Raw genomic sequence first — 24,412 nt, forward strand, 5'->3', positions numbered from 1 at the left:
CCTGCTGGGGCTCCTGCAGAGGGGCTACCGGCTGGTGGGCTGACCACAGGCCTCGCCACTGCGGCCGGCCACTGTCCCTGCTCAGCAGGACGCACGCTCAGCTGGGGAGAAGCTGGCAGGGCAGGCGCCGGGGACAGAGTGGCAGGGTCCACACTGTCTTTCCTGAGCTCAGGCTGACATCTTCCCAGAGGAAATTGTTTGTCAGAGTGAGCAACTCCCTCCCACTTCCCTTCTTTCCTAGGATGCCAAGGGGGAGGACAACAGCAGCTGTTAAAATGGCACCTCTGTCTTCAGTGGTCTGGCCGCTCTTCCCGTATCCCCGGCCTTATCAGCCTGTCTTATCCATAACAAGTCTCTGGCTCCCACAGACCACGATCAACAGGGCCATTGAGAACATGCTGGAAGGAACCCAGCTCCTGAGCTCCGGCACAGCAGGCCGCAGGGGGACCGCCAGGATCTTGATTTCCAGTGTCTGTAACCTCATGAAGTGTTGGGGTGGTGGGGGGGAGCTTTATTTTCAGAATCTAGATTTTGTTTACGGCCTGGATGGTAGCACGAGACACCAGCCCAGCCCTATTCTTCTGCGGCTCCAGGACGCCAAGGTCTCAGGAGATCCCATTCCGTGGGGCACCTGGGCCTCCCCTCAGGCTTTGTCTTGAGTGCAAAAGACTACGGAGCTAAGTTTCGTGAAAATAGACAAATACTCCCCTTGAACACTAAGCTTTAAGACCCCCTGTGCTCCGAGCACCTCTGTTCCCCTTAGTTCCTAGACTGAGTCTCAAGCCCCTTGGCCCCTACAGGAGCAGCGACAGCTGGTGAATTACTGGCAGCACCTGTCCACGCCGTGTTATTAACGCCGTTATTCAGCACCGCTGCCACAGCACCTTCGGAAGGGTGAGCCCCGGGACAGGACACCCTTCCAGGCGGTTTCTCTCCCTGATAACTGCTATCCTAAGGCACTTCATGGCCAAGGAGAGTCAGTATTACACATATGTCATCTGAAATTATTCTAACGTTCAGACCACCAGTGCCATACCTGTGCTCCATAGCGGTGGAGAATTAAGATTTGATTTCATTCAGAAAACTCTTAACAAGCCTCTACTTTTTGATTGAGACAGTTGGAAGCCTAGCTACAAGGCCTAAAATTTTAATTTAAGATCAAAATGACAAATTAAAATGCCCCCTCCTTTGAAGAATTATAAATAGTCCATTCTTCCCAAGCTTTGGCGGCCACCCCACGGAAGCCAAGGATGACCTCGTGGGAACACCTGCTGGGAACTAAAAGGCCACATATGCACTGACCTGTAAGAATGAGACCCCCTAGTCTGTGGACTGGAGTGCCCTGAAATGCACAGCAAAAAATTTCATAGTCATAATAAAGTGCCCGCGCTGCTGCTTGAATTCTGGTTACCTGTCTTATCTGGAAGCAACTGAATCCTCTCAGTTGGGAAGTTCAAGGGATAGAAGATACGAATTATCAACAAGGTCAAATAAGTATATCTAAATGCACCAGAGCCACATTTTCCCCAGGACCTTAAAGACACATGCCTGGAAAGAGATGGAAAGAGAACTGACTGTCAGAAATGCTAACAGGTAGCTTTTGAAGAACTCATTCCAAAGGAGAGACAGGGTCTTGAGAAGTTGCTGGTTCATAGGTGGTTGGCAGACCTGGGTGGTGGCAACATAAACATCAAGGATGAAAGAGGCCTAAAACTCATCTAATTCAATTTTACATGAATTGTTAAAAGTGGCAGAAAATGTTTCCAAACGACCATTGCCAACAGAAAGAGCAATTGTAAGGCAGACTGTTGGCAGCCGGCTGGTTGACCTGGCAGAAAACCTCACACTCACCAGCTGACTTGAAATCCCATTAACTACCCCCTCCCCAAAGATATCTTGGAAATAAGCTAGATCAGTATCTAGAATCACCACATGGGACCCCGCCCCCCCACCCCCAAGGCCATTTGTTCACAGCCCTCATAATGGATTGGATGGTAGTGTCACAGTCCCCAGAAGACAAAATAGTGAACCCCAAGAGAAAGAGATTATATAAGAGGGGGAAGGCAGCAAGCAGAAAGAGATACCAAATGAAGCCAAAGAATGCAAGGCACATGAGACCAGCAGGCTGGTAGACACGGAGGCTGGAAAGGAATTGCCAGATTTACCAGAATCCCCAGTGGGCTATACAGCCTGGCTCAGACCTCCCCTCAGGCTTTGTAAAAATGATAGATGACACTGTCCAGATGATATTCGAGCCCACTGCAGACGTGCCACACAGCAAACACCATCTCTCATTTGGAGCAGACAGCTTACAGAGCAGCCAGGGCAAGTGAAAACCTTCCAGGATGACTTCGATCCAAACCCACTGTTGGGTGCGTGTGTTTGGAAAGTCCAGCTTAAAGGCCGAGTATGGATGTGAGAGCAGATTTTGGTGGGCAGCAGGGAGGAGGCGGATGGAGCTCCTGGCTTTTCCCTTGCTGTGGACTGGTCCTGCCATCTCAGGCATCTGCAGCTCAGTCTCAAAGACAGCCACATATTTCCCTGCCATGTTTCACCCTGAGGACAGGCAATTCAGTGAATTGTTAACTTCTTTGCCCAGATGCAGGACGTTCTCTAGCGGGCTTCTCCTGGCGGTGTTGTGCAGTGGAGAGATGTTAATTCCCTGGGAGCACTCTGTGGAAGAAGGGGGGCAGCAGAGGCAAAGTAATCTCTTCCTTCAACCTCCTGAAAGATTTACAAGGGGAAAGGCCTGCCTGGAGTCACACCAGAGGCCACAGCTTTTCGTCTCTGCAGCATCTGCCTGGGTCACGAAGGCCCAGCAACATCTGGCCCCACCGCGGCCTGGAAAGGAAGCAAAACTGGATGGCCCATTTCTCAGGGTAGCAGGCCATCTTCCTGGAATTCCCTTCTCCAAGAGCAACCTCCTCTTCTGCATGTCCACTCCCTGCACAGCACGGATAAATAAGGAAGAGTGAGCCAAGTATGGCCTCACAAGAGCAATTTCTCACACCAACTTGAGAGGGTCTTTGAAGATAGTGAGATGTAAGGAGGATCCTTCATAGGAATACTTTCTTGGTGGGGGGTGTCTGGCCTTTTACACAGCTGAGGCCAGAGGTATCTGTAATGAGCTCTTTGCCTTAGTACTGCTGGAAGGAGCAAAGCAAATTGGAAAGTCCTGGGCTGGGAGGTGGGGGGTGGGGTAGGAAGACCAAGGAGAAAACCAGATATACTTGTATCTTATTGTGAAATAGATAAGCTTTAATATTCATATTTAATTTAAAGTCATCAAATTGAAAAAACAAAGTTGAAAGAAACTTCGGGAAAAAAAATTGGGTGACACTGCTAAAACCAAAATCTAAGACAACATGTTTTATCAATTTAAAAAAATTCCAGTGTGTACTGGGGCGCGGAGGGGGTGTTGAATAAATCAAGTGAAATTTTAATTTTAAAAGCAATCAACATTTTAAGAGCTGTCTTCATGTCTGAGGTCCCAGTACCAAAGTGACCACGTTCATTAATGAACAGAAGCCGCCCAGCATCGTGCCCAGAGGAAAAGCGAGATTTTCCTTCCATTCGGCAGGCTGCCCCTTTCTTCTTCTTTCTTCTTCTTCTTCTTTTATAAACCTCAACCCTGACTGTTTCTAGTGGTAAACACAGGAACACCCATGCTGTGCAACGCTTCCAAGGAACACCAGGATGACAAGAGGCAAAATGTCACATCACACTGGGTGGTGGATCCTCAAGTTCCACATCCATGTCACTGGTCAGAGAAATGGCTGATGAAGTCAGAACATACACTGCAGACACTTCCTTCCTGCGGGCACTTGGGGAAGCTGCATGAACTCTTTCTGGCCACCGGAGATGGCATTTGTAAACAGTCACCCGGAGGAATGAAAGCACCTTCCAGAAGTATTTTACGTGCTTTCTGAGGGTCCTAACCTAGGCCCTGACAGTCTGCTTCCTACAACTGGATACAACCCATCTTCGAGTGCTATTATGAGCCAGATCAAATGCTCCTCATTTAATCCCAGCCAATCTGCCGAGTAGTAGCCATCCCTGCTGCACAGATGAGTAACAGAAGTGGAAATGGATGAAGCTTCTCCAAGGTCACAGAGCAGTAACAAGGGAAGCAGGTTTTCGGACTGGAAAGCCCACTGCACATCTTTCACTTTCTGTTGGATTCTCGCACAATTTAAACGGCCGAAGAAAACGCAGAATGTGCAGCTCGGGCTTTAGAGTGAGATGCATCTGCGCTCGAACTGAGCAATCACTCGCTCTGTGAGGCACCACACCTGTGCCCCCTCCTTCAGGTCCCGATGAGTGGACTTCCGTGCCACTTCCTAACAAAGCACCGCACGGGAGGGACCGTTTCTGAAGAACCAGGGAATGGACACGCAAGCAGAGGGAGCTACTTCCTCTCTCTCTCTCTCTCTCTCTCTCTCTCTCTCTCTCTCTCTCTCTCTCCCTTTGAACCTCCCTGGTCAGGGCAGGATGGGGTTGGCCCCATTACTTAGCTCCCGGGGTGAGCACATGGCCCCAGCCTGGCTTTCTGGGGCGTCACCATGAAAGAGATGATCTTGGAACTACTGGTTGCCTTTCTTACCACCACGGAGAGAGAGTCTCTCTGAGAATGCTGCCAACAAAGTAGAGAAAGAGAGATTCTTCTGAGCCCCTGGAGGCAGCCATGCCTGAGGCTAGAAGCCCTGAACATCCGGGTTAAATGAACCAATCAAACCTGGCACGTGGGGCAGCCAAGGGCACTGACAAATACAAGTCCGTCTGATACAAATGTATGAAGCTTGTTTCCATCCCGCAACCTCCCAGGCATAATGCACCTGGGAGAAAACCTGGGATCTTTATGTGAGTGAAAAAGGAGCTGGAGAAATCTTACCAAACAGGATGCTTTTCTGGAAAAACAGACACTCAGGGTGCCTGCAGGCTGCAGACTCCATCTTTGGATAATAAGCCTTCCCTCCGTGGCCCTAGATCATTGGTGACAATGATGAGGCAACTGCAGGCCTTTGTATTTGCCGTGCAGAGGCTGTGCAGATATGAAACTATCCGCACGTCCTTGCTCTCACTGAGGCCTGAGAAAAAGACTTCACCCACACCTACCTGAAGCGCTGGAGACCCGGGACACGTCCTGGGCCTGGGTGGAGCGGTTGCGACTCTGCTGGCGACGCCGACCACTAGCTGACCTCGTGGTGCGCACGTGGACCTCACTGACTTTGAAGAAGGCCACCATGAAAGGCTGCTTGTCATACGGGCCGTCTCTGCCCACCAGGCCTGCAGCTCGGGGGTTGATGCTGAGTCCTTGAATGCAAACCAAAGCACACCCCTCTTTATTCCATGTAAACTTACTCCTGCAGCTACATAATGGATCCTTCCCGGCCTCCCAGGGACTAAACATAAAGAATGCGGCTGAGGGGAAGGCATGTGTATTCTTGGATCTCTGGTGGCACTCTCTGGATGGACAAAATCAACACCCTCCTTCCAGCCCTAGCTGGTATTGCTCAGTGGTTAGAGCATCAGCCCTCACACCAAAGGGTTGAGGGTTTAATTCCCCGTCGAGGGCACAAACCTGGGTTACGGCTTTGATCCCTAGCCCAGGTCAGGGTGCATGCAGAAAGCAATAGATCAACTTGTCTCTCTCACATCTCTCTCATTTCTGCTAGTCCTTTTCCTTCATATTCATTCTTTCTTTCTGATCATATTCATCCCAACCAGTGAGGTGACTTCAACGCACAGAGCAAGCCCACTCTGAGGGCCGTAAGGGGCCCTGGATCTGCTGAACTTGGGTGCTGCAGGAGAAGGGGTGCTGGGAGGGGTAGACAGGGTCAGGATTTAGCCTATGCTCCCATCTTTCTTTCTCTCAACATCATCCACCTGCCTTGCCTCTGAGTGCTCGCCTCCCATTGTTTCTCTCGGAACCTGGACCACCTACGCGTCTCCGAGTCCTTCCAGGGGAAGGTTTTGCTTTTCAATAGCAGTTACGAGGAAACAGTAAAGGAAGTCATCGTGAGCTGAGGACTGGGCTGTAAACCACGGTTCTCTCATAACAGCTGAAGAGGAAATGAATGACAGCGGCTGTTGGCCTGATTTTGGCAAACTTACCATCCCGAGTCACCACGCTCAGCTGAAGCCCCATGTTGTGCTGTGGGGTCACGACCCACAGATTGCTAGTGGCCGTGATGTCAAATTCCAGCCAGCCTTCTTCCGAGGCCCACACTACGCGGGTGTCCAGCAGAAAGAGGTCAGAGTCTCTGAAAGAAAGAAGAGGTGGTGCCGTGAATGGCCGGCTGTCCCCTCAGCTCACGCTCGCCCTGTCCTGCCTGGTGTCACAACAAAAGATGCCGGAGTCAGATCGGGTCCCGTGGAAAGCAGTGCCCAGCGACCTGCCGTGGCTCTGGCGGGCGTGGCACCACAGCGGGCAGGTGCTGACACGCGGAGAGATGACTGTGCCAGGGCCCTGCAGAGAAACAGGCTTTCTCTGAAGATGGCAGGGCCCCTCAGCTTCACCCACAGCCTCGCTATAATGCTCACACAAATCTCTAGTGGGATTAGGACAAATGACAGACAGATAGATAGGGTCATATTGTTCCTCACTTTATGGCTAATGAACTCTAGAAGGAGAGAAAGTCGGCGGGGGGGTGGGGGGGGGCAGTGAGGAAAAGGATTAAGAAAATATTAAAATTGGGATCAATATGAGCTTTCACAAAGTTGTGCTTTGCTTATTTTCTTTTTAACATTAAGATCTGACAATCTTCACGTTGAAATGAGGAGGAACCAGGAGCCACATCATATTTCTGAGTAATCACTGGTTCTTTTTCCTTTAATTAAGGTATTTGCATGGTCTATGGTGAGTGTCAAGTCCTCTCTCGTCAGGACTGTGTGATGTGGGTGTATGTTGAGTGATTTTAAAGTTTATCCCAGTGCAGCTGTGAGCCAGGCTGGGGTTCTTTGAGGCAAACTTGTCAAGTCCATTCCTTCCATTGGGCTCCACAGGGAATATTTTTATACTTTTTACAGTTTTCAACTAACATAACCCTAGGGGTTGTGGGAAGACGTAGTGAGGGTTTCTTCCTGCTTGCCTACATGTCATGGTAGAGCAGTGCCAGGGGACGGTCCCCTTCTTGCTGCAAGGACATTGAGTCTGAGCCTGGAATGCCTGTGACGGGGAGGGGGCATGTTTTGGTCATGGAAAGATTTAAGTTCCCTGGTGCTGGCAATATTTTGCCGAAATATCTTAGAGTCGTGGTCAGCAAACCACGGCTCACGAGCCACATGCGGCTTTTTGGCCCCTTGAGTGTGGCTCTTCCACAAAATACCACGTGCGAGTGCGCACGTATAGTGAGATTGAAACTTCGTGGCCCGTACGCAGAAGTCGGTATTTTGTGGAAGAGCCATATTCAAGGGGCCAAAGAACCGCATGTGGCTCGCGAGCCGCAGTTTGCCGACCACTGTCTTAGAGGATAGAAAATTACTGGAATTAAATATTAAATTTAAGACGATCATGTCAATACTAATGAAGTACATTTAAATCAGTGATAAAGTCTTTCCATGTACTTTACTTTCCTCAGTCGTTAGGACAATCCCGAAAGCTCGGGAGAACATTGCTATCCCCATTTTACAGCTGGGGAAACTGAGACTCAGATGTGAGGTTAGGGTCATGCGGCCAAGGTCAAAAATGGTAAGTGAAAGAACTAGCCAGTGAAAAGAATGTGGACTCAGTTTCCCATAATGACATCCTGCCTTCTGAGATTACCCAAGACAACCTGTGACAAGTGAATACAATTTATCGCTATTCTTTTGAATATCTGTGAGGCCCATGAAACATCCGAGTTAAGAATTTTAGATTTCTCAGAGGGGAAACTATTTTTCCTGTTTACATGGCTTAGAGTTAGAAGAAAACGCTATTGTCATCTTCTCCAAGCTTAAAACAGTAGGTACAGCTAAAAGTAGTTTACTCAGCTGCTGAACGGAGTCTGCAGGGGGCACATTCAGGCCTGCCATCTTTAAAGCGCTCTCCTACCCGCATGTGTCACACCCCTGCTGACAAATCACCCTCCTTCCCCGTTACTGAGGTAACTGTGAGCAGGGAGATGGGGTGTCCATGGAAAACAGCAAGAGGGGATGGCAAGTCCAAAGCTTTGAAGTTCAGATGCAAGAAGACATAAATCCTGCTCTGGAAGGTCTGAGAAGCCCTTATCCAGCAATAACAGCCCTATGGACAGTTCTGTGGGAGGAGCAGCCTGGGCCCAAGGAAGCACAGGACAGATGCTCCTCAGAGCAGCACCCTCGAATGAAGATGCTGTGGGAATTTCGGGCGTGAGGCTGCCCCTGAGGCAAAGAGCATCAGTGCGTGGGCTATTGCCACAGGTCCCTTGTTGCTACTTACAAAGCTTCAATGATACACACAACGTTTAAGCTCTTGTAACAAAGACAGAGAAATATACAAGAGCAAGTGGGGGGTGGCACAGAAGGCCAGCTTCCAAAAACAGGTGAGAGAAAGCAGAGAAAAGGAAAAAAGAGAAGGGCATGGGTTGAAGAGGGTGGACATGAATCAAAAGCTAAACATGGGAAGAGTGTTGCTAAAAAGAAAGATAATAATTACAATGTGGAAGAAATTAAATGTCCAGGGAGAGTGGACTCAGAGAGCCCAAGTGTCTATCTTGTCTCTGCTCCTAAGAATTCCTGTTTCTGCCGCTCCCCTGACTGCATGGTAAGGACAAGGCCGTCCTCACTGCGTAAGAGCCCCGTGGGGTTCAGGGGTTCATGAACCTGGTCCAGCAGCTGAGGGCAGGGAGAAAATCCTGCTCACTGGCAGTCAGACAGTTTCAGATTTAGATGATTAAATCCGGGACACTGAGGAAGGGAGGTGAGGTAGAGCATGGACTTAAGATAACTGGACTAAGTGGAGAGAGAAACAACAAATATTTCCTGTGCTTTCTGTACACACGTATGCGCCAAGAGCCTAACTATTCCTCGGGAAGCCTGGAGAGGCGGGTCCTGTAGCTGACGGCACGGAGCCTAGAGAGGGTAAGTGTATTAAGGTCACAGGTATTAAGTGGGCTGACCAGAACTGAAAGTCAGAGCCCGGACTCTTAGCCACCACATTTCTCAAAAGCAGTCAAGAAATGCCCAAGGCACAGGTTGAAATGACTGAGCAAAGGCTCAGAGTAAGGTAAGGGATCACAATGTACTGCACGTAAATGCCAAAGTCGGGTGGAAACAGAAAACACATGACTGTACTCAGGGCTGGCACAGGATCCTATCAGGGTACGGAGAGGAAGCGGGGAAGTGTGTGAGAGGGATCCGAGAGGGACTGCCCAGTCTCGCCCTATCCCTGCTCCTAGGCAGGACACTCTCGATGAGACTGAGCCCACCACTGACACGCAGTCACACAGCCATGGTGAGGAACTTTCAGAATCACAGCTTTAAGAAACAACTGTGCTGGCTCACCCTCAATGCTTCCAATAGCTCAGGTATTTAAGAGCCACGATTTATGGCAAGTCAATGAAACGGTTCTGGTCTGACCCACATCTATTTACTTTTCTTCAGTGACACATGGCTTTCTTAGTCTACCACCTCTGTGAAAAGTGTAGCCTTGAGCAAGATGCACCTGAGTTCCCTGTGTGAAAAACAAGGATGCCCCTCTACAGGGTTGAGGTCTGTTATTCCCAACTAAAATATAGTCACCTCCCAACAGAGTCCTAGGGTCTGGCCAATCTGACCACAGCTGGATTATTTGGACCCTCCCACTGAATGATAGACACTCAATTGAGCATATTATAAAAGAAAATGCTGAAACAAGGTAGAGATATAATTTTGAATGAATTTATTGCCTGTTTTGTTTGCAACCAACTCATAGACCCATGTTTCATGGTGAATATGCATTCCATATTTAAGGATACAACAGTATTATTCTCAATGTGATCCCAACTCAAGGACATGAGTTTCCTCATATTGTGATCATCCTGGACAAATGAAACTCTCAACAATGGACCACACATGATTGATCTCATCCAAGCTACTCATTAGACTTTTAGAATTAGTGTTTGTGGATGAGGTCAACCATGTGTGGACCATCCCATCGCACAGCCTCCAAGGCACCTATCCTTGTCAGTGATATTCCATCCGGCCGTGGAGCAGACGGCACTAGGGGCAAACACAGTGGGTTTCTCTCCTTTGCCCTTGAAGAAGGTCAGGGGGCATCTCAGTTCCTGATTTTGACTTTTCCTGACAAATGCTATCCATCAAAGTCACACTGCCCTGGATAAAGTACAACTGTGCTTACTACTAGCCACTTCAGTAGGAAAATGTTCTTCATAAATGGAATTTATAGGTTTGAAGCAAGCAGATTTTTGAAATATTTGATAAGGTGAGTCTGTGGTTTGTTCCTTTACTTCTTCATAACATATTCCTTTGCCATTTATGGGTCTGGACTTAATGGCAAATTAAGATACAAAACAACATTCATACATTGGTGAATCAACTTTATGCAAAAATGAAAATTCAATTTTCAAATTGGATGAAAGTCAAAGGAGTCAATCATTTTAGAAAATTAGATAGTAAAACAAAGATTTGTATTTTTTCCTTATGCATATATCATATGCAGAGGATTATGTTTAAAATTTTACCACAAAAAGACAGAAAAGAAGTAGGATTTGAAAAGATCATGCTACAACTCAGATAAACTACTACTACTACTACTCACACACACAGATTTGAATAACATAGGTGAATAGACATTATCTATAATAATAAAAGCATAATATGCTAATTAGACCAGACAGCTGAACAACCTTCTGGACGTCCTTCCGGATGAAGCCAGGGCTGCGATGAATTCCGTGCATCAGGCCTCTAGTTACTATATAATCAGATAAGTTCTCATTGATTTTATGCCACTTGATATTACCCAAATTTCATCTCAAGGACTAGCATGGCATGAAGAGAAGGTTCAAATATCAAAGGGACATTTTATCTTCAACAAAACAATAAAAATCACTTTGCTGTCAGAATATTAACATAGCAAGCCCATACATGGTGTTTACTACATTACTGTACTAAGTGCTCTCACATACGTTAACTCCTCACAACCACCATAAAAGGTAAACCATATTAACACCATCACAGGTGGGCAGATAAGGAAACTGAGGAACAGAGAGGTTAAGTAGTTTGCTCATGGTCACACAACCAGTAAGTATAGAGCTGGGGTTTGAAAACAATCTATGTGGCTCAAATGTTACATATGGTCTTAGCTGTCATAGCAGCCATTCTCCAGTTTAGCCTGCATTGGAACCTCCTGGAAGCCTGTCAACACACAGACTGCCAGGCCCACCCTAGAGTTCCTGGGGTGGGACCTGAGAATTTGCATTTCTAACAGGTTCCAGCTGATGCTGATGCTGCTGGGCTGAGGACCACACTTGCAAAGCCTCTGACCTACAGCATACTCCCCCTCTCTTATATATGGGTAGTTTTACCTTTACCTGCTTTTTAGACATAAGGTTCAAAGCTATCTGCTGTCGAGATTTCTTGCTCCTCTACTTAAACAGTGCAAAGCAAATGTGGATTGCTCCTCAAGTAATTGTCTGTCTTATGGACTGACCTTACCCTCAGGGAGTTATCAACATAGACTAATCATTGGAATCACAGGTAAGACCAAGTTCAAGGCAGTAGTAATATGAGAAGGCTTGCTTCTATGTGTCTAAGACAGGGAGAGAGAAGAAGGTAGAAGATTATTTTATACTAGGGGCCCAGTGCATGAATTCATGCACCTTGAAAGGAACTGTGGGCAGCAAGGCTGCGGTAGGCACAGGGGTGGGTCATGGCCCATCCTCCGTGCCCCTGCCCGGCCCCTCCTGCTGCAGCCCCAGTCCCCTGTCTGCCGGCAGTCCTGCACCCGCTGACAGTGTGGAGCAATTGGGGCCAGCACCAGCAGCAGGTATAAGCGGGGCTGTTGCCAGCAGCAGGTGTGAGAGGTGGCTGCCAGCCCCGATCTCCCCTCAGGAGCAGGGGGAGGTGGAGAAGCCCTGATGCCGCTCGCACTTGCTGATGGCGCCAAGTGATCGGGGCTGGTGCCAGGTGCTGATAGTGGGTGCAAGCGGTGGCTCCAGTGCCGGCAGCAGGTGTGAGCGCCGGGCAGGACTGTGGTGCGTGAGAGCAAAGAATTTTCAGTAACCACCAGAGGCTCACCCCGATGATAGCGACTGGTGCCCTGCCTTGGTCTGGAGCCCTACTCACCTGCTCCACTATCCCGCCATGGCCAACACCTGCCATGTTCTGCGCATGCCCCCTGGTGGTCAACGCACGTCATAGTGACCAGTTGTTCAGTTGTTCCACTGTTTGGTCTATTTGCATATTAGCCTTTTATTATATAGGATAAATTCATGGCTACCTAACCTGTCTTCTTTGGCCACGTAAACAAATGATGTTCCCAAAGACTGGGATACACTCCAACATGCCCTGGTGACCGCACACAGATTAAACAAGGAGTTCTGCACCTTTTATACAAATCTTACATGTTTTAGTTCTCATCACAATCCTACATTTCCATATCCTTATCCAATAGGGGGAAATAAAGCAGCAACAATACTGTTAATTTGTGATTTTTTAAAAAGATGTTTCACAAAATAAGCTTAACTACTACCATGGCCTGCTTCCCACAGCCCTGGCCATCCTGGCAAGAAGGTGCTTACACCAAAGCAATCCATTCCTGGGAATGAATAATATAGAAGGCATAGTTTCCAGAAATAAAAACCTATTTCCTTTTCTCTTTCATGTTTACCAAGTGGATAAGCAGTTCCCAAACAAGAGTTTCCTCTGCCCACCACACCCTGACGTCTCCTCGCTCCCAAATTTAGCATTCTTTTGAGTATATGCAATTCTTTATGACAACTTTAATTCCTCTCTGTGACATACTTTTCTATTATGTGCCTTTACAAAGAACAGAACATACATAGGCTGAGGAACAAGGTTTGGCAGCTTCTTAAGCCTTTACTTGTTACAATTCAGGCAGATCATTCTAAGTATAAATAATATGCACCTCACTAAAAAGATAAAACTAACTAGTTACATAACCCAAGCTGTGGGTCAGTTGTATTCTCCCTTTTTCAGGGGCAAAGGAACAAATACTGAAAAGTTCAATGCTTGTCTGAGGCCCACACTGAGTGCGCCAGAGATGATCAAGTCAGCAGTAAGATTTCAGGAGTCCCTGAGGATCATACCTGTGAAAGCCAGACACAGAAAGAGAAACAGGTGTGGCTGCACATGGTAATAAAAGGCTTTGATTTTCTCCTACCAGACCACAATGGTGTCCTCCTATCCTGGCTTTCTCAAATTTGCCCTTCTCTTCAAATCAGAAAATAGTCTCAGATATCTCACGTTTATCTCAGTGATGATAAAAGTCCACTCACTTCACTTCAGCAGGCAGCACTGAACATCCAACAGAATTCATAGAGCAATCAGTCTATAAAAAATGCCTCTCCAAGGAAACCATCCTCTGAGATCCTGGAACTGGATCAACTACTGGGTTCAGGTCTTGTTTTCAGAACTACACTATTTGGTTAATGAATCAAATATCAACATTTGTGAGGATTTATTATAAAGACTTCCAAGTAAAAATATGATACTTCAGAGATGTATGCTTCTGACTATGATGTATCAAACTAACACTCCCATTAAGAATAAGTTTAAAAAAAACAAACCTGTTTGAAGTTATCTTAGAGCAACTAACACTACCAATATTTGATGAGTCAAGATCTTCGAAAGACGGGAAATGCATGAAGGTAAGCCCTGTATTTGCTGTTGCCTTTTCATCTTAAAGCACTTGTTAACTCCTTGCATGAGGAATAGATGGAAAACATAAAGGAACAGCAGCCTAGAGTTTGGAGCAATGTCACTGGCTGGGACCACTGAGTGTAAGGCAGCTAGGACTTGAAGGGCTAAGGTCCCAAAGGAAAGGAGCTGCACAGAAGTGAGCTCATAAATGTGATCTCATAGAATTTTGGGTTCACTTCCTCTAGGACCTTGGCTCTTCAAGTTCTGGCTGAGTTGAACTCCAGTATTTTGCCAAATACTAGGCTGTGTATGCATGGAGTAAGAAGCTGAGAAAACAAGCAAAAAAAAAAAATGCTTAGAGCATAAAAAGCAAAGCAGACTTTTTGGCAGCATTACAATGCTGGGGAGTTAAACATTAGAGTTCAGAGCCCACCAAGGAAGATGGGCCTTGGTAAACAGCCTTGACCTTCAGCTGAGACCTCTACAGGGCTAACTTCTAGGAGAGAGAGAAAACCAGAAACAGATGAACCTCAATACATCCTGAAACCTAGCCTCAACTTTGACAAAAAGGACAAGGTAATCTGCTTGTATTTTGTCTGCTTTCTAGAAGAAAATAAAATCCAGTCTGGAAGATAACAGTATCTAGGACCATTTTTCATAAATAATGTCAAGAATTTAATTTTAAAAATTATCAGACATCCTAGGAAATAAAACCAAATGAGGAAAAATCAAGGGAACAAACAGATAATGGAAATAGATCCATAGGTGATCCAGATAATAGAGTTAATCAGAAACAATTTTTGAATCTGCCTTATAAAAAGAGGATAATAAATTACAAGTAGGGCCTGTTCCAGGGATGTGAGTTTGGTTTAACATCTGAAGGCCTTTAATGCAATATACCACATTAACACTAGCAAGGAGAAAAATCATATAATTATCTCCAAAAATTCAGGAAATATTTATTTTATTTTATTAATTAAATCTTTATTGTTCAGATTATTACATTTGTTCCTCTTCTTTCCCCCCATAACTCCCCTCCAGCCAGTTCCCACCCCACCCTCCTCGCTCCCTCCCCACCCACTGTCCTCAGCCATAGGTGCACGATTTTTGTCCAGTCTCTTCCCGCATCCCCCTCACCCCTTTCCCCCCCAAGAATAGCCAGTCCACTCCCTTTCTATGCCCCTGATTCTATTATAATCACCATTTCATTCTGTTCATCAGATTATTCACTTGATTTTCAGATTCACTTGTTGATAGATGTGTATTTGTTGTTCATAATTTGTATCTTTACCTTTTTCTTCTTCTTCCTCTTCTTAAAGGATACCTTTCAGCATTTCATATAATACTGGTTTGGTGGTGATGAACTCCTTTAGCTTTTTCTTATCTGTGAAGCTCTTTATCTGGCCTTCAATTCTGAATGATAGCTTTGCTAGATAAAGTAATCTTGGTTGTAGGTTCTTGGCATCCATCACTTTGAATATTTCTTGCCACTCCATTCTGGCCTGAATAGTTTCTGTTGAGAAATCAGCTGACAGTCGTATGGGTACTCCCTTGTAGGTAACTGAGTTTCTTTCTCTTGCTGCTTTTAAGATTCTCTCTTTGTCTTCTGCTCTTGGCATTTTAATTATGATGTGTCTTGGTGTGGTCCTCTTTGGATTCCTTTTGTTTGGGGTTCTCTGCGCTTCCAGGACTTGTAAGTCTATTTCTTTCACCAGGTAGGGGAAGTTTTCTGTCATTATTTCTTCAAATAGGTTTTCAATATCTTGCTCTCTCTCTTCTTCTGGCACCCCTATAATTCGGATGTTGGTACGCTTGAAGCTGTCTCAGAGGCTCCTTACACTATCTTAATATTTTTGGATTCTTTTTTCATTTTGCTTTTCTGGTTGGGTGTTTTTTGCTTCTTCGTATTTCAAATCATTGACTTGATTCTTGAAATCCTTTAGTCTGCTGTTGGGAGTCTGTATAATATTCTTTATTTCAGTCAGTGTATGCTTAATTTCTAGTTGGTCCTTTATCACAACCTCGAGGGTCTCATTAGATTTCTTGTAGATCTCATTAAGTTTATCAGCAATTTCTAGAAAATTCTTGAAAAACCTTAAAAGTGTGGTTTTGAATTCTATATCCAGTCGTTTGCTTTCCTCCATTTCTGTCATTTGTGTCCTTTTTCTTGTCTCTGCATTTTTTATGCTTCCCTGTGTTGATAAAGTGGTTTTCTGTGCTGAGTGTCCTCTAGGGCCCAGTGGTTCAGCCTCCCCAATTACCTGAGGAGGACACTCTTGGTGCACCCCCTTGTGGTCTTTGTGCACAGTCTTGTTGTAGTTAAGCCTTGATGTTGTAGTTATCACTGGGAGGAATTGACCTCCAGGCCAATTGGCTGTGAGAATCAGCTGTGTCTGCAGTGGGAGAACTTCTGTGCTGGAGACACCCCTCTAGGGAAAGACTTGCTTCAATGGGGCTTTGGTGCTCATCGAGTCTGCCCCCTGAGTGTGTCCTTTATGGTTCCACAGAGCTCCAAACTGGATGGTCCCACTCTGACCTCTGGGTTTCCTGGCTCCTGGATCTCTAGGGAGGTGCTAATCTAGCCTTTGCCTGAGGCTATCCAGCAAAAGCCTCCCTGCAGGGCTTGGGCGGGGCAGGTCCCACGGGATCAACAGGGCAGGGCTAGCAGTTATGGCTGCTCTCAGTCCAGTCCTCAGAGGCTCTGCTTCTCAGTGTCCCGGTAATCGCTGCAAGCCCCTCAGAGAGAAAGCTGCCCTTGAGTTCCGACAGATGCCAGACAGTCTCGCTTCTCCCGCATGAGTCTGGGTCCCTAGAGACTCGCCTGGAACTGGAGCTCAGAGCCTGAGACTCCCTCCAGATTGAAAATGACAACCGCGCCCTCAGCTGCCAGCCCTCTCTTCATGCACCTCTGTACCTTAGTATTTTACTTCCGCACTGTGCCTCCTCTGAGTCTCGGTATGCTTTTCTCTTTCCTTCTAGTTGTAGAATTTCCACTCAGCCAGCCTTTCTGTGGTTCTGGATGATGTCCGTTCCATCTTTTAGTTGTATTTTTGAAGTGGTTGTGTGAGGCAGCAAACTCTGGTGTTTACCTATGCCGCCATCTTGGTTTCTCCCCCAGGAAAATTTTTTGATAAAATTTTACACTAATTTCTAATTTTAAAGAAACCTCTTAACTAGGAATAGAGAAGAATTTCCTTAATCTAATAAAGAGTATCTATAAGAATGTTTATAGAAAACATCATCCTTGATAGTAAATTATTAAATCTTCCCTCCTCCACCCTTAGATTAGAAATCTGACAGGGATTTCCAATCTGAGGTTAGAAATCTGACAGAAATCTGAATGGAATTCAACATTGTACTGGATGTCCAGCTAGCACAACAAAACAAGAAAAAAACTATAAGAAATACAAAGGAAGAAATAAGACTGGTACCTATAAATGACATGATTATCCCATATAATAAAAGCTTAACAGGCTAAGTGTCCAACCCTTCATTCAACCATTTGACCAGTTGCTATGATGAGCACTGACCACCAGGGGGCAGATGCTCCAACCAGTAGGTTAGCTTGCTGCTGGGGTCCAGCCAATGGGGACTGGACAAGATGGGCCAGACACACCTTAGACCCTTCTGTGGTTCCTCCCTGGCCCTGAACTTGCATCGGTGGGTCCCTCGGCCTGGCATGCACCCTCTTGAAATCTGGGACCCCTTTGGGGGATGCTGGAGAGCTGGTTTCGGCCTGATCCCCACAGGCCAGGCTGAGGGACCCTACCAGTGCACAAATCCGTGCACCAGGCTTCTAGTATTTATAGAATTTCCAAACTATTGCTCAGAAAAATTATTAGAATTTATATGTGAATTTTCAAGGTTGCTAAATAAAAGAACAATATACAAATTCAATTGTATTTCTAAATGTGAGCAAAAAACAATTAGACAGTGAAATTTTAAAAAGCTAATAATGCCATTTATAATATCATATAAAACTTACACACCTGGACTAATTCTAATAAAAAATATTCAAGAAACAAAACTACCAAATATTGATAAGTTAAAGACAGCCTAAGTAAATACAATATTCTTGGATTGGAACACTCAATATTGGTAAGAGTTAATTTCTCCAAAATTGATGGGCTTCTGATTGGAATTTCAGAAGCCCATCAATTTTATTTTGTGGAAATTGAAATGCCTATTTTACAATTTATATGGGAATGCAAAGGTCTATAAATAGCCAAGAAAATCTCAAGGAATAAAATTATAGAATGTACACACCAGACATCAAGCCTTCTTTAAAAACTAAAAGAACTATGAGTACAGTATTGGTGGAAGAAGAGAAAAATTAACCAATGGAACAAAATAAAGATTCCAGAAATAGACCCACACATATGTGATCACCTGATTCAGGACAAAGATACCACTGAAATAAATGGAAAACAAAATGTATTTTCAATAAGTGCTACTACACCAATTAGGTTATTCTATTCTTACACAGCCGGTATAATTAATCAACTTCAATAGCTCAAATATCTGCTACTGTAGTTTAGTTCATTCTGCTGAGCTAAGCACTTCCATATCCCATTGCCTCCTGGGCATCTCTACCACGACTCAAACATGTCCAAACCAGACCTTATCTCCATTCCTCTTCCTGACTTATTCTTGTGGTGCCTAGCTCTCTGTGAGTAGTTCAGAGTAGCATATCAGTCTAACCATTCTGAGAAAATGTGTATTGGCCCTTTGACAGTTATTTTCTCTCCTTGGACAATTATATTCTATCTGCAAAATAGGTCAGAATTGGTGAATTTTGTCAAATATTTAGTTTAAGCAATAACTCACTCTGGTCTTTTTTCAGGACCCTGGGCTGGCTCTGGGCTGTCCTAAGGAAATCTTTCTCAGTTTGAAAACCAACTCTCCAGCAGCACTGCCTTGTTTCCTAGATTCAGAGATGTGTTTCTTCACTTCCTAAGGATTCTGAAATTAGGATAAAACATACAGGGCTAGCAAAGTAGGTTTACAGTTGTTTGTATGGAAAATAAAACAATAATTAACAAATAGTAGAAGAATCAACTCTTTGTTTCACACACTCACAACTGTAAACTCCTTTTGCCCCACCTTGTAGGAACCAAAGTTAAAAAAGTATATATAAAAAAAACACTTTGCCTATTTGCAAACAGAGAAGTTGTGATACTGCTTATACCAGGAATAATGAATTTTAAACTTGGTAATTATTTCTTCTTTAAATGCACCGTAGATAGAGCATGAAAAGTTATCAGCCCTAACCAGTTTGGCTCAGTGGATAGAGCATCGGCCCAAGGACTGAAGGGTCCCAGGTTTGATTCCAGTCAAGGGCAGATACCTTGGTTGCAGGCTCGATCCTCAGCCCCAGTTGGGGCGTGTGCGGGAGGCAGCGGATCGATCAATCGATGTGTCTTTCTCACATCGATGTTTCTCTCTCTCTCTGTCTCTCCCCCCACACCTACAACTCTGTTTAAAAATCAATGGAAAAATATCCTCGGGTAAGGAGTAACACACACAAAAACAAACAAACAAAAAAAAACAAAAAAAAAAAAAAGGAAAGGAAAGTTATAATATACACAAAGGATAGACTATCACTGCTAAGCAATGCAATCACCAAAACAAATGGAACAGAACATGGTATTTCAAAACTTGCAGAGGCAAATGCAGCCAATTCATGGACCAATAGGACCCTCTTTCAGACACTGAACGTGCTCCTCTGTTAAAATTTCTGGCTGGCTCTCAGGAGATGCTTTTGACTTCTAAGTACACAAAACCAATTAAAACCAATAAACATATGTCTTTTAGCCAAATAAGAAATGTACACCAACGTGATATTTTTTAAAGGCCTCAGAATTGTCTTATGAATCTAAAGGTGCCATAGAAGTAAAGATCATGCTACATCTTATGACAAGCAACATGCTACCATGATGCTACTATATATGAGTAGGAAAGGTCAACATTATTCAGAGTATCTAGGTATGAAGTCAGCTTAGTATGTGTGAGATGCAGAAGACAATGGTGAAGTAAATGGACAAATGTATAATACTGTGAATAAGTACAAATACTTCTGTATACATTTATTCTAGTCTTCCTTCCCTTACATACTCCTCCTCTAGAAAAGCTGCTAATAGATCAGTGCTTGGTCAATAGATCAACAAAGGTTTGCAAATGTTTTCCATAGGAAGGTCTTGAAGGTCAACGTACCAGGGCCTGAATTCTAAAACACATTTTCACCTCCAAGAGAACTGTCTCAGTTGCTATCCAAACAGAAGCATCCTTGGATGTTCCCATCAAGCCAAGGAGATGGAGATGTGGAACATGCCCGTAGGAGACTGCTTACCGCTTTCTGGCATTTTACCTTTATCTTGGGACTGTCCTCACATCATCGGGCTGACTTTTGGGAAGCATAGCAGACAAGTTTAGGCATAATTTGGACTTGGCAAAATTCCTATGTACCACGTTTCATTCTCTAATAGGTAATATGCCTGTCCTGCTTAACTGATGGGCTCATGCTTAAATCCTAATGAGGGAATATATGAGAAGGTCTTTTCCAAACTCTAACTACTATGTAAATGCCAATTTTTACCAGTGTCATCATAAAAACATAATGATTTATAACACCAGATGTTAACACCAAACTCATCTTAAAGTGTAAACTGCACACCATAGCACAGGGCACATTTACAAAACCAAGTACAAAGGCACCCTGGACTCCTCTGGTTTAGCTGTCACTCTCCTGGGGGGTTAATCCCACTCTGATCTATGGGTTGCTTAGACCTTTTCAGGACTTAGATTCCATCTCAGAGCTTATTCTCAGGTTTTGAATAAAGTATCACATGTTTCCCTGTTCTTACTCAAAGCACCATCTAGTCAAGTAATCCCTTTTTTAACTTACCTGGTTTAATGATTTCTTATCAGTCTGAGGAATATGTTTCTGTAGCGATCACAGCAATGACTTAGCTTCCAAGAATCTTCCCTGACCCTCCCTGAGTCGGGCCTCCTAGCTGCCCTTTATACCAGGAGGCCCAACACATGGCTTATTCTGCCTCAGCTGTGTATATGAGGGCATTGAAACACCTGCCGTTATTTTTTCTTTTGCAAGGAGGCCAACTATTTTGCAACACACACACTTTTTAAAGTAAGTTAATCCATCAAGAACTACAAATTTCACTGGAACACAGATTAGACAAATAAGTTTCTTTACAAGCCTAGAGAATTGTTTTCGGCCAAGACACCCCAGTCATAGGCTTAACTCTGAGGCCCCTGCAAGAACATGAGGGGACAGCAGGAGGCCTGGCCCCTGGCCCACCCACAAGAAAAGAAAATATCCTCCTGGCCAACCGGAACCCTTCAAAAGCATGAAATTCTCCCAATTTCCCCAGTATCTTCCCTTTTCCTATACATAAAAATTAAACACACCCAGTCACGAAATATCCCCATCCTAGAAGGTGGAGAAACTGCAACTCCACTTTGACAGAGTCATCAAAGGTTGGGGCAGTTGGGGATTTTGTTTTCCAAACTCACTGCTGGCCCTGAGGAGGTATGACACCACCATCTGAAGCACAAGGCAGCTGTTCATTTTTGGCTGAAGTTCAATATAAACCTTACAAATGGTCTGCTAGCTCTCTTTTTAAAAATAATAATTAAAAAAGAATTTTATAGTCACAAAACCCACAATCTAGTGTTTTCACTATAAAGCTTTTCCTGGAGCCCAGAGAAAGCCATGTATTCTGACAAAGTTCTGAGCCAAAAAGGTACCAGGAGGTTATTTCCACCAGAAAAATATAACGGGACAGATAATGAGGCAGGTTGAAAATCAACGGCTCAAGCAGTTCCAAAGACTCACTGAATACCAATTCTCCCTGAAGTATCAAAAGATGAAAATCTAGCAACAAATAGTTTACTTTTCAAAAGAGGCCCTTAGCAGTTAAGTCATCGAGTATGCTTTTATTTAGGAGTGAAAATAAGACATCAACAAACTTCCCATTCATTCTGAAATTTTGGTTAGTTATAAAGAGACCACAATGACTATATTTTACTTATTATTTAACCATTCCAGCAAGAATTCACATACAGACATCAGTGTGTATGTTCAACACCATGATGGTCCTCCAAACCTGGCAGGTGTCCTTCCTTCTTCCTTATTTATTTCCCTCCTTAGAGATTTGAATATACATTAGGGCCAAATGTTGAATGGTGTTCTCAAAACTAAAATAAACCTTTTATGGGACAAGTTAACATTTGTTATTATTTTGGTGTGCATATTTGTGACAGATCCACACACAGACTTACAATTTCAGGATAAATTAAAGTCTTTTCCTAAACCTTTGGACATTCTTAGGAAGTCAATAGAGTTCCGAGAACTGGAGCAAGAATGTGCACTTGGTTTATAAAGCCAAAGCTAGCAAGTCCCTCATACAGCCTGTAAGTGTGGGGTTCCCTACCCATCTGCATTCTCTTCCTTCCACTTTTATCTTCATATCTGATTCGCTGGTCCCACCTCATGCACACTGAAAAGTCTACAGCATCGCTAATCTACTGTGCACCAGCACTCCACCCTCCCCAAACTACTAAACTGACCCCTAAATAGGAAGCAAAATTCAAGGTCGTTGGCTTGTTTTCTGTGTGCTATAGGTTTGAACTAACTGCTGTAATACTTCACTATTTAGCCCTTCCTCTAAATATCACTCCATGGAAGTCTTTTTTCTTTCATTGCTAGGAAGGTCCATGAATGTATTTGTAGTTATTTTATAAAATGACTTGGCCTCACTTCAGAAAATCAGAGTAATGCAAACACAGGGGGGAAAAAAGTCCATATTCCCTGTATCGAAATGATAAAAAATACATTTCACACACACACACACACACACACACACACACACACACACACACTCATTTACTCAAAGACATATCATGCATATGTATAATATATGTGTATGCACAAATACATAGCCTTTTTTTCACTTGAATTAATATCATTTGTAAGCATCCTTACATAATTTTCATGTGTGAATTTATTTTAGCCATCCTCCTCCATCATTCAAAGCAGGGTCTAAACAACAGTGGGAAACATTTTATCCCCAATAAGTCACATGTTTTCCGATCACAAAGGATGCATAGTAAATACCATCTAGTGGCTTACTTGAGAAAGGAAAACCATTTGGAAAGTCTTCAACTTAACAGCAAAAAATCTTCCTGCTGGCTAAACACTACCATTTAGAACACGCCCCTCATCATGCTCATGGACAAGCCCTGAACTCGGATCACCTACCACAGACATACTCGAAGTTATATGACGACAGGGTGAGAAACGGGGGCCAGCCCCACCCTTGGGCTTCCTTGAGCCTTCATACCTGTGCTGATGCTCCTGTAAGACTTGATAAATGCTGATAAGAAAAGTTTGGTTTTTAAAACTCCCCACAACACAGTCCTTGTAGATTCGGAATTCTGCAGCCGTCACCGCCTCACCCTCAGGAATCTGGGATAAGTTGAACTTGAACTCTTTGTGGTGTCGCTGGCGAGGGGAGAACTCCTTGTCGTACTCCACTATAAGATTAAACAAGAGAGAGTGACAACTATTGTTACTTGACTAGGTGCCACAGGCTCAGCTCAAAAGAAAGTCTCCCATTTTAATTCATAAGTGGATTACGGGTTACCAATGGCTCATAGAGGATTGAGGTGATGGAGAGAACATTGGCTAGGCTGTCAGGCAGACTGGGATTAAAATCCTTCATTTTACCCAAGGATTAAATAAAATGCTTACATTTTCTTTCATTTAAATACTTTAAATACTTAGTCTCACTAAGTTGCATGAAAGCAAGTTATTTAAACTCTTGGCTTCTTCACAGGGAAGTTGTGAGAATTAAGAAAACAATAACACATCAGGTGATCCTGGCCCTGATCCCCACTCACCACCCCCCACCCTGCCTTCCTGTGGCTCTGCCCCTCAGACCATCAGCAGTGGACAGGACAGGGGTAGCCCTGAGCCTGCCTTAGGCATCAATCGTGCTGTGGGGAGGACAGTGAGCAACGCATTTGCCTAGGTCTGAAGCTCCACGTTTCCTCAAGTTGTGCCTGCTGCTCAGTGGAAGTTTTTGTTGAAGGGTTTAGGGTAAAGCTTCATGGAAAATGCTGCTCTGATAACGTTTACTGCCCTCCCTTTGCAGGTGGACCCTGCGCGCTGTGAACGGCTGGAGTCTCCGTTTGATCTGCACATAGAACCAAAGTATGAAAACAAAGATGAGGAAGCCAATCACTAATGGGCAACTTGCTATTTTCCAATGCTGTTTCTTCACATTGGGAAAGGATGGAGTCTAAAACCTGTTTGTGTGTTTTTTTAATGAAATCTTTTCCCTGCTTGAAGAGAAGCCAAATTATGAAAAACTGCAACTATTAATTATCATTTTCAGTCAGCTTTCAGATGTCTGAGTGGAGTCTGTGTGAGAGAAATGGTATCAACCTCAGATGCTTAACCCATGATCCTTATAAAGAAAAATAGAGCATCCCCCACCCCCCACCGTGAACCCTCGCTCTCTCCCCAGAGTTCAGAAACCGTCTGCCCTGCTGTTCCTGTGTGTTCTTTTCTGAATGGCAACACAGTAAAATCTCATGAGCAAAGTAATCC

The 24,412-nt window shown here is 44.5% G+C and overlaps 1 protein-coding gene across 1 annotated transcript in view; it reads right to left on the reverse strand.

The window, feature by feature from the left end:
* Positions 1-24,412, reverse strand: part of BMP6 (bone morphogenetic protein 6) — a 162,020-nt gene that overhangs the window by 11,413 nt on the left and 126,195 nt on the right. Inside the window, exons 2-4 of the mRNA XM_036351633.1 lie at positions 23,142-23,334; positions 6,115-6,263; positions 5,116-5,313 (exon numbers count right to left, since the gene is read on the reverse strand). Coding sequence (XP_036207526.1) covers positions 5,116-5,313; positions 6,115-6,263; positions 23,142-23,334 — 540 coding nt within the window. The remainder of the gene's footprint in view (positions 1-5,115; positions 5,314-6,114; positions 6,264-23,141; positions 23,335-24,412) is intronic.

Source organism: Myotis myotis, unplaced genomic scaffold (genome assembly GCF_014108235.1).
Source record: "Myotis myotis isolate mMyoMyo1 unplaced genomic scaffold, mMyoMyo1.p scaffold_m19_p_2, whole genome shotgun sequence".
NCBI classification, from domain to species: Eukaryota; Metazoa; Chordata; class Mammalia; order Chiroptera; family Vespertilionidae; genus Myotis; species Myotis myotis.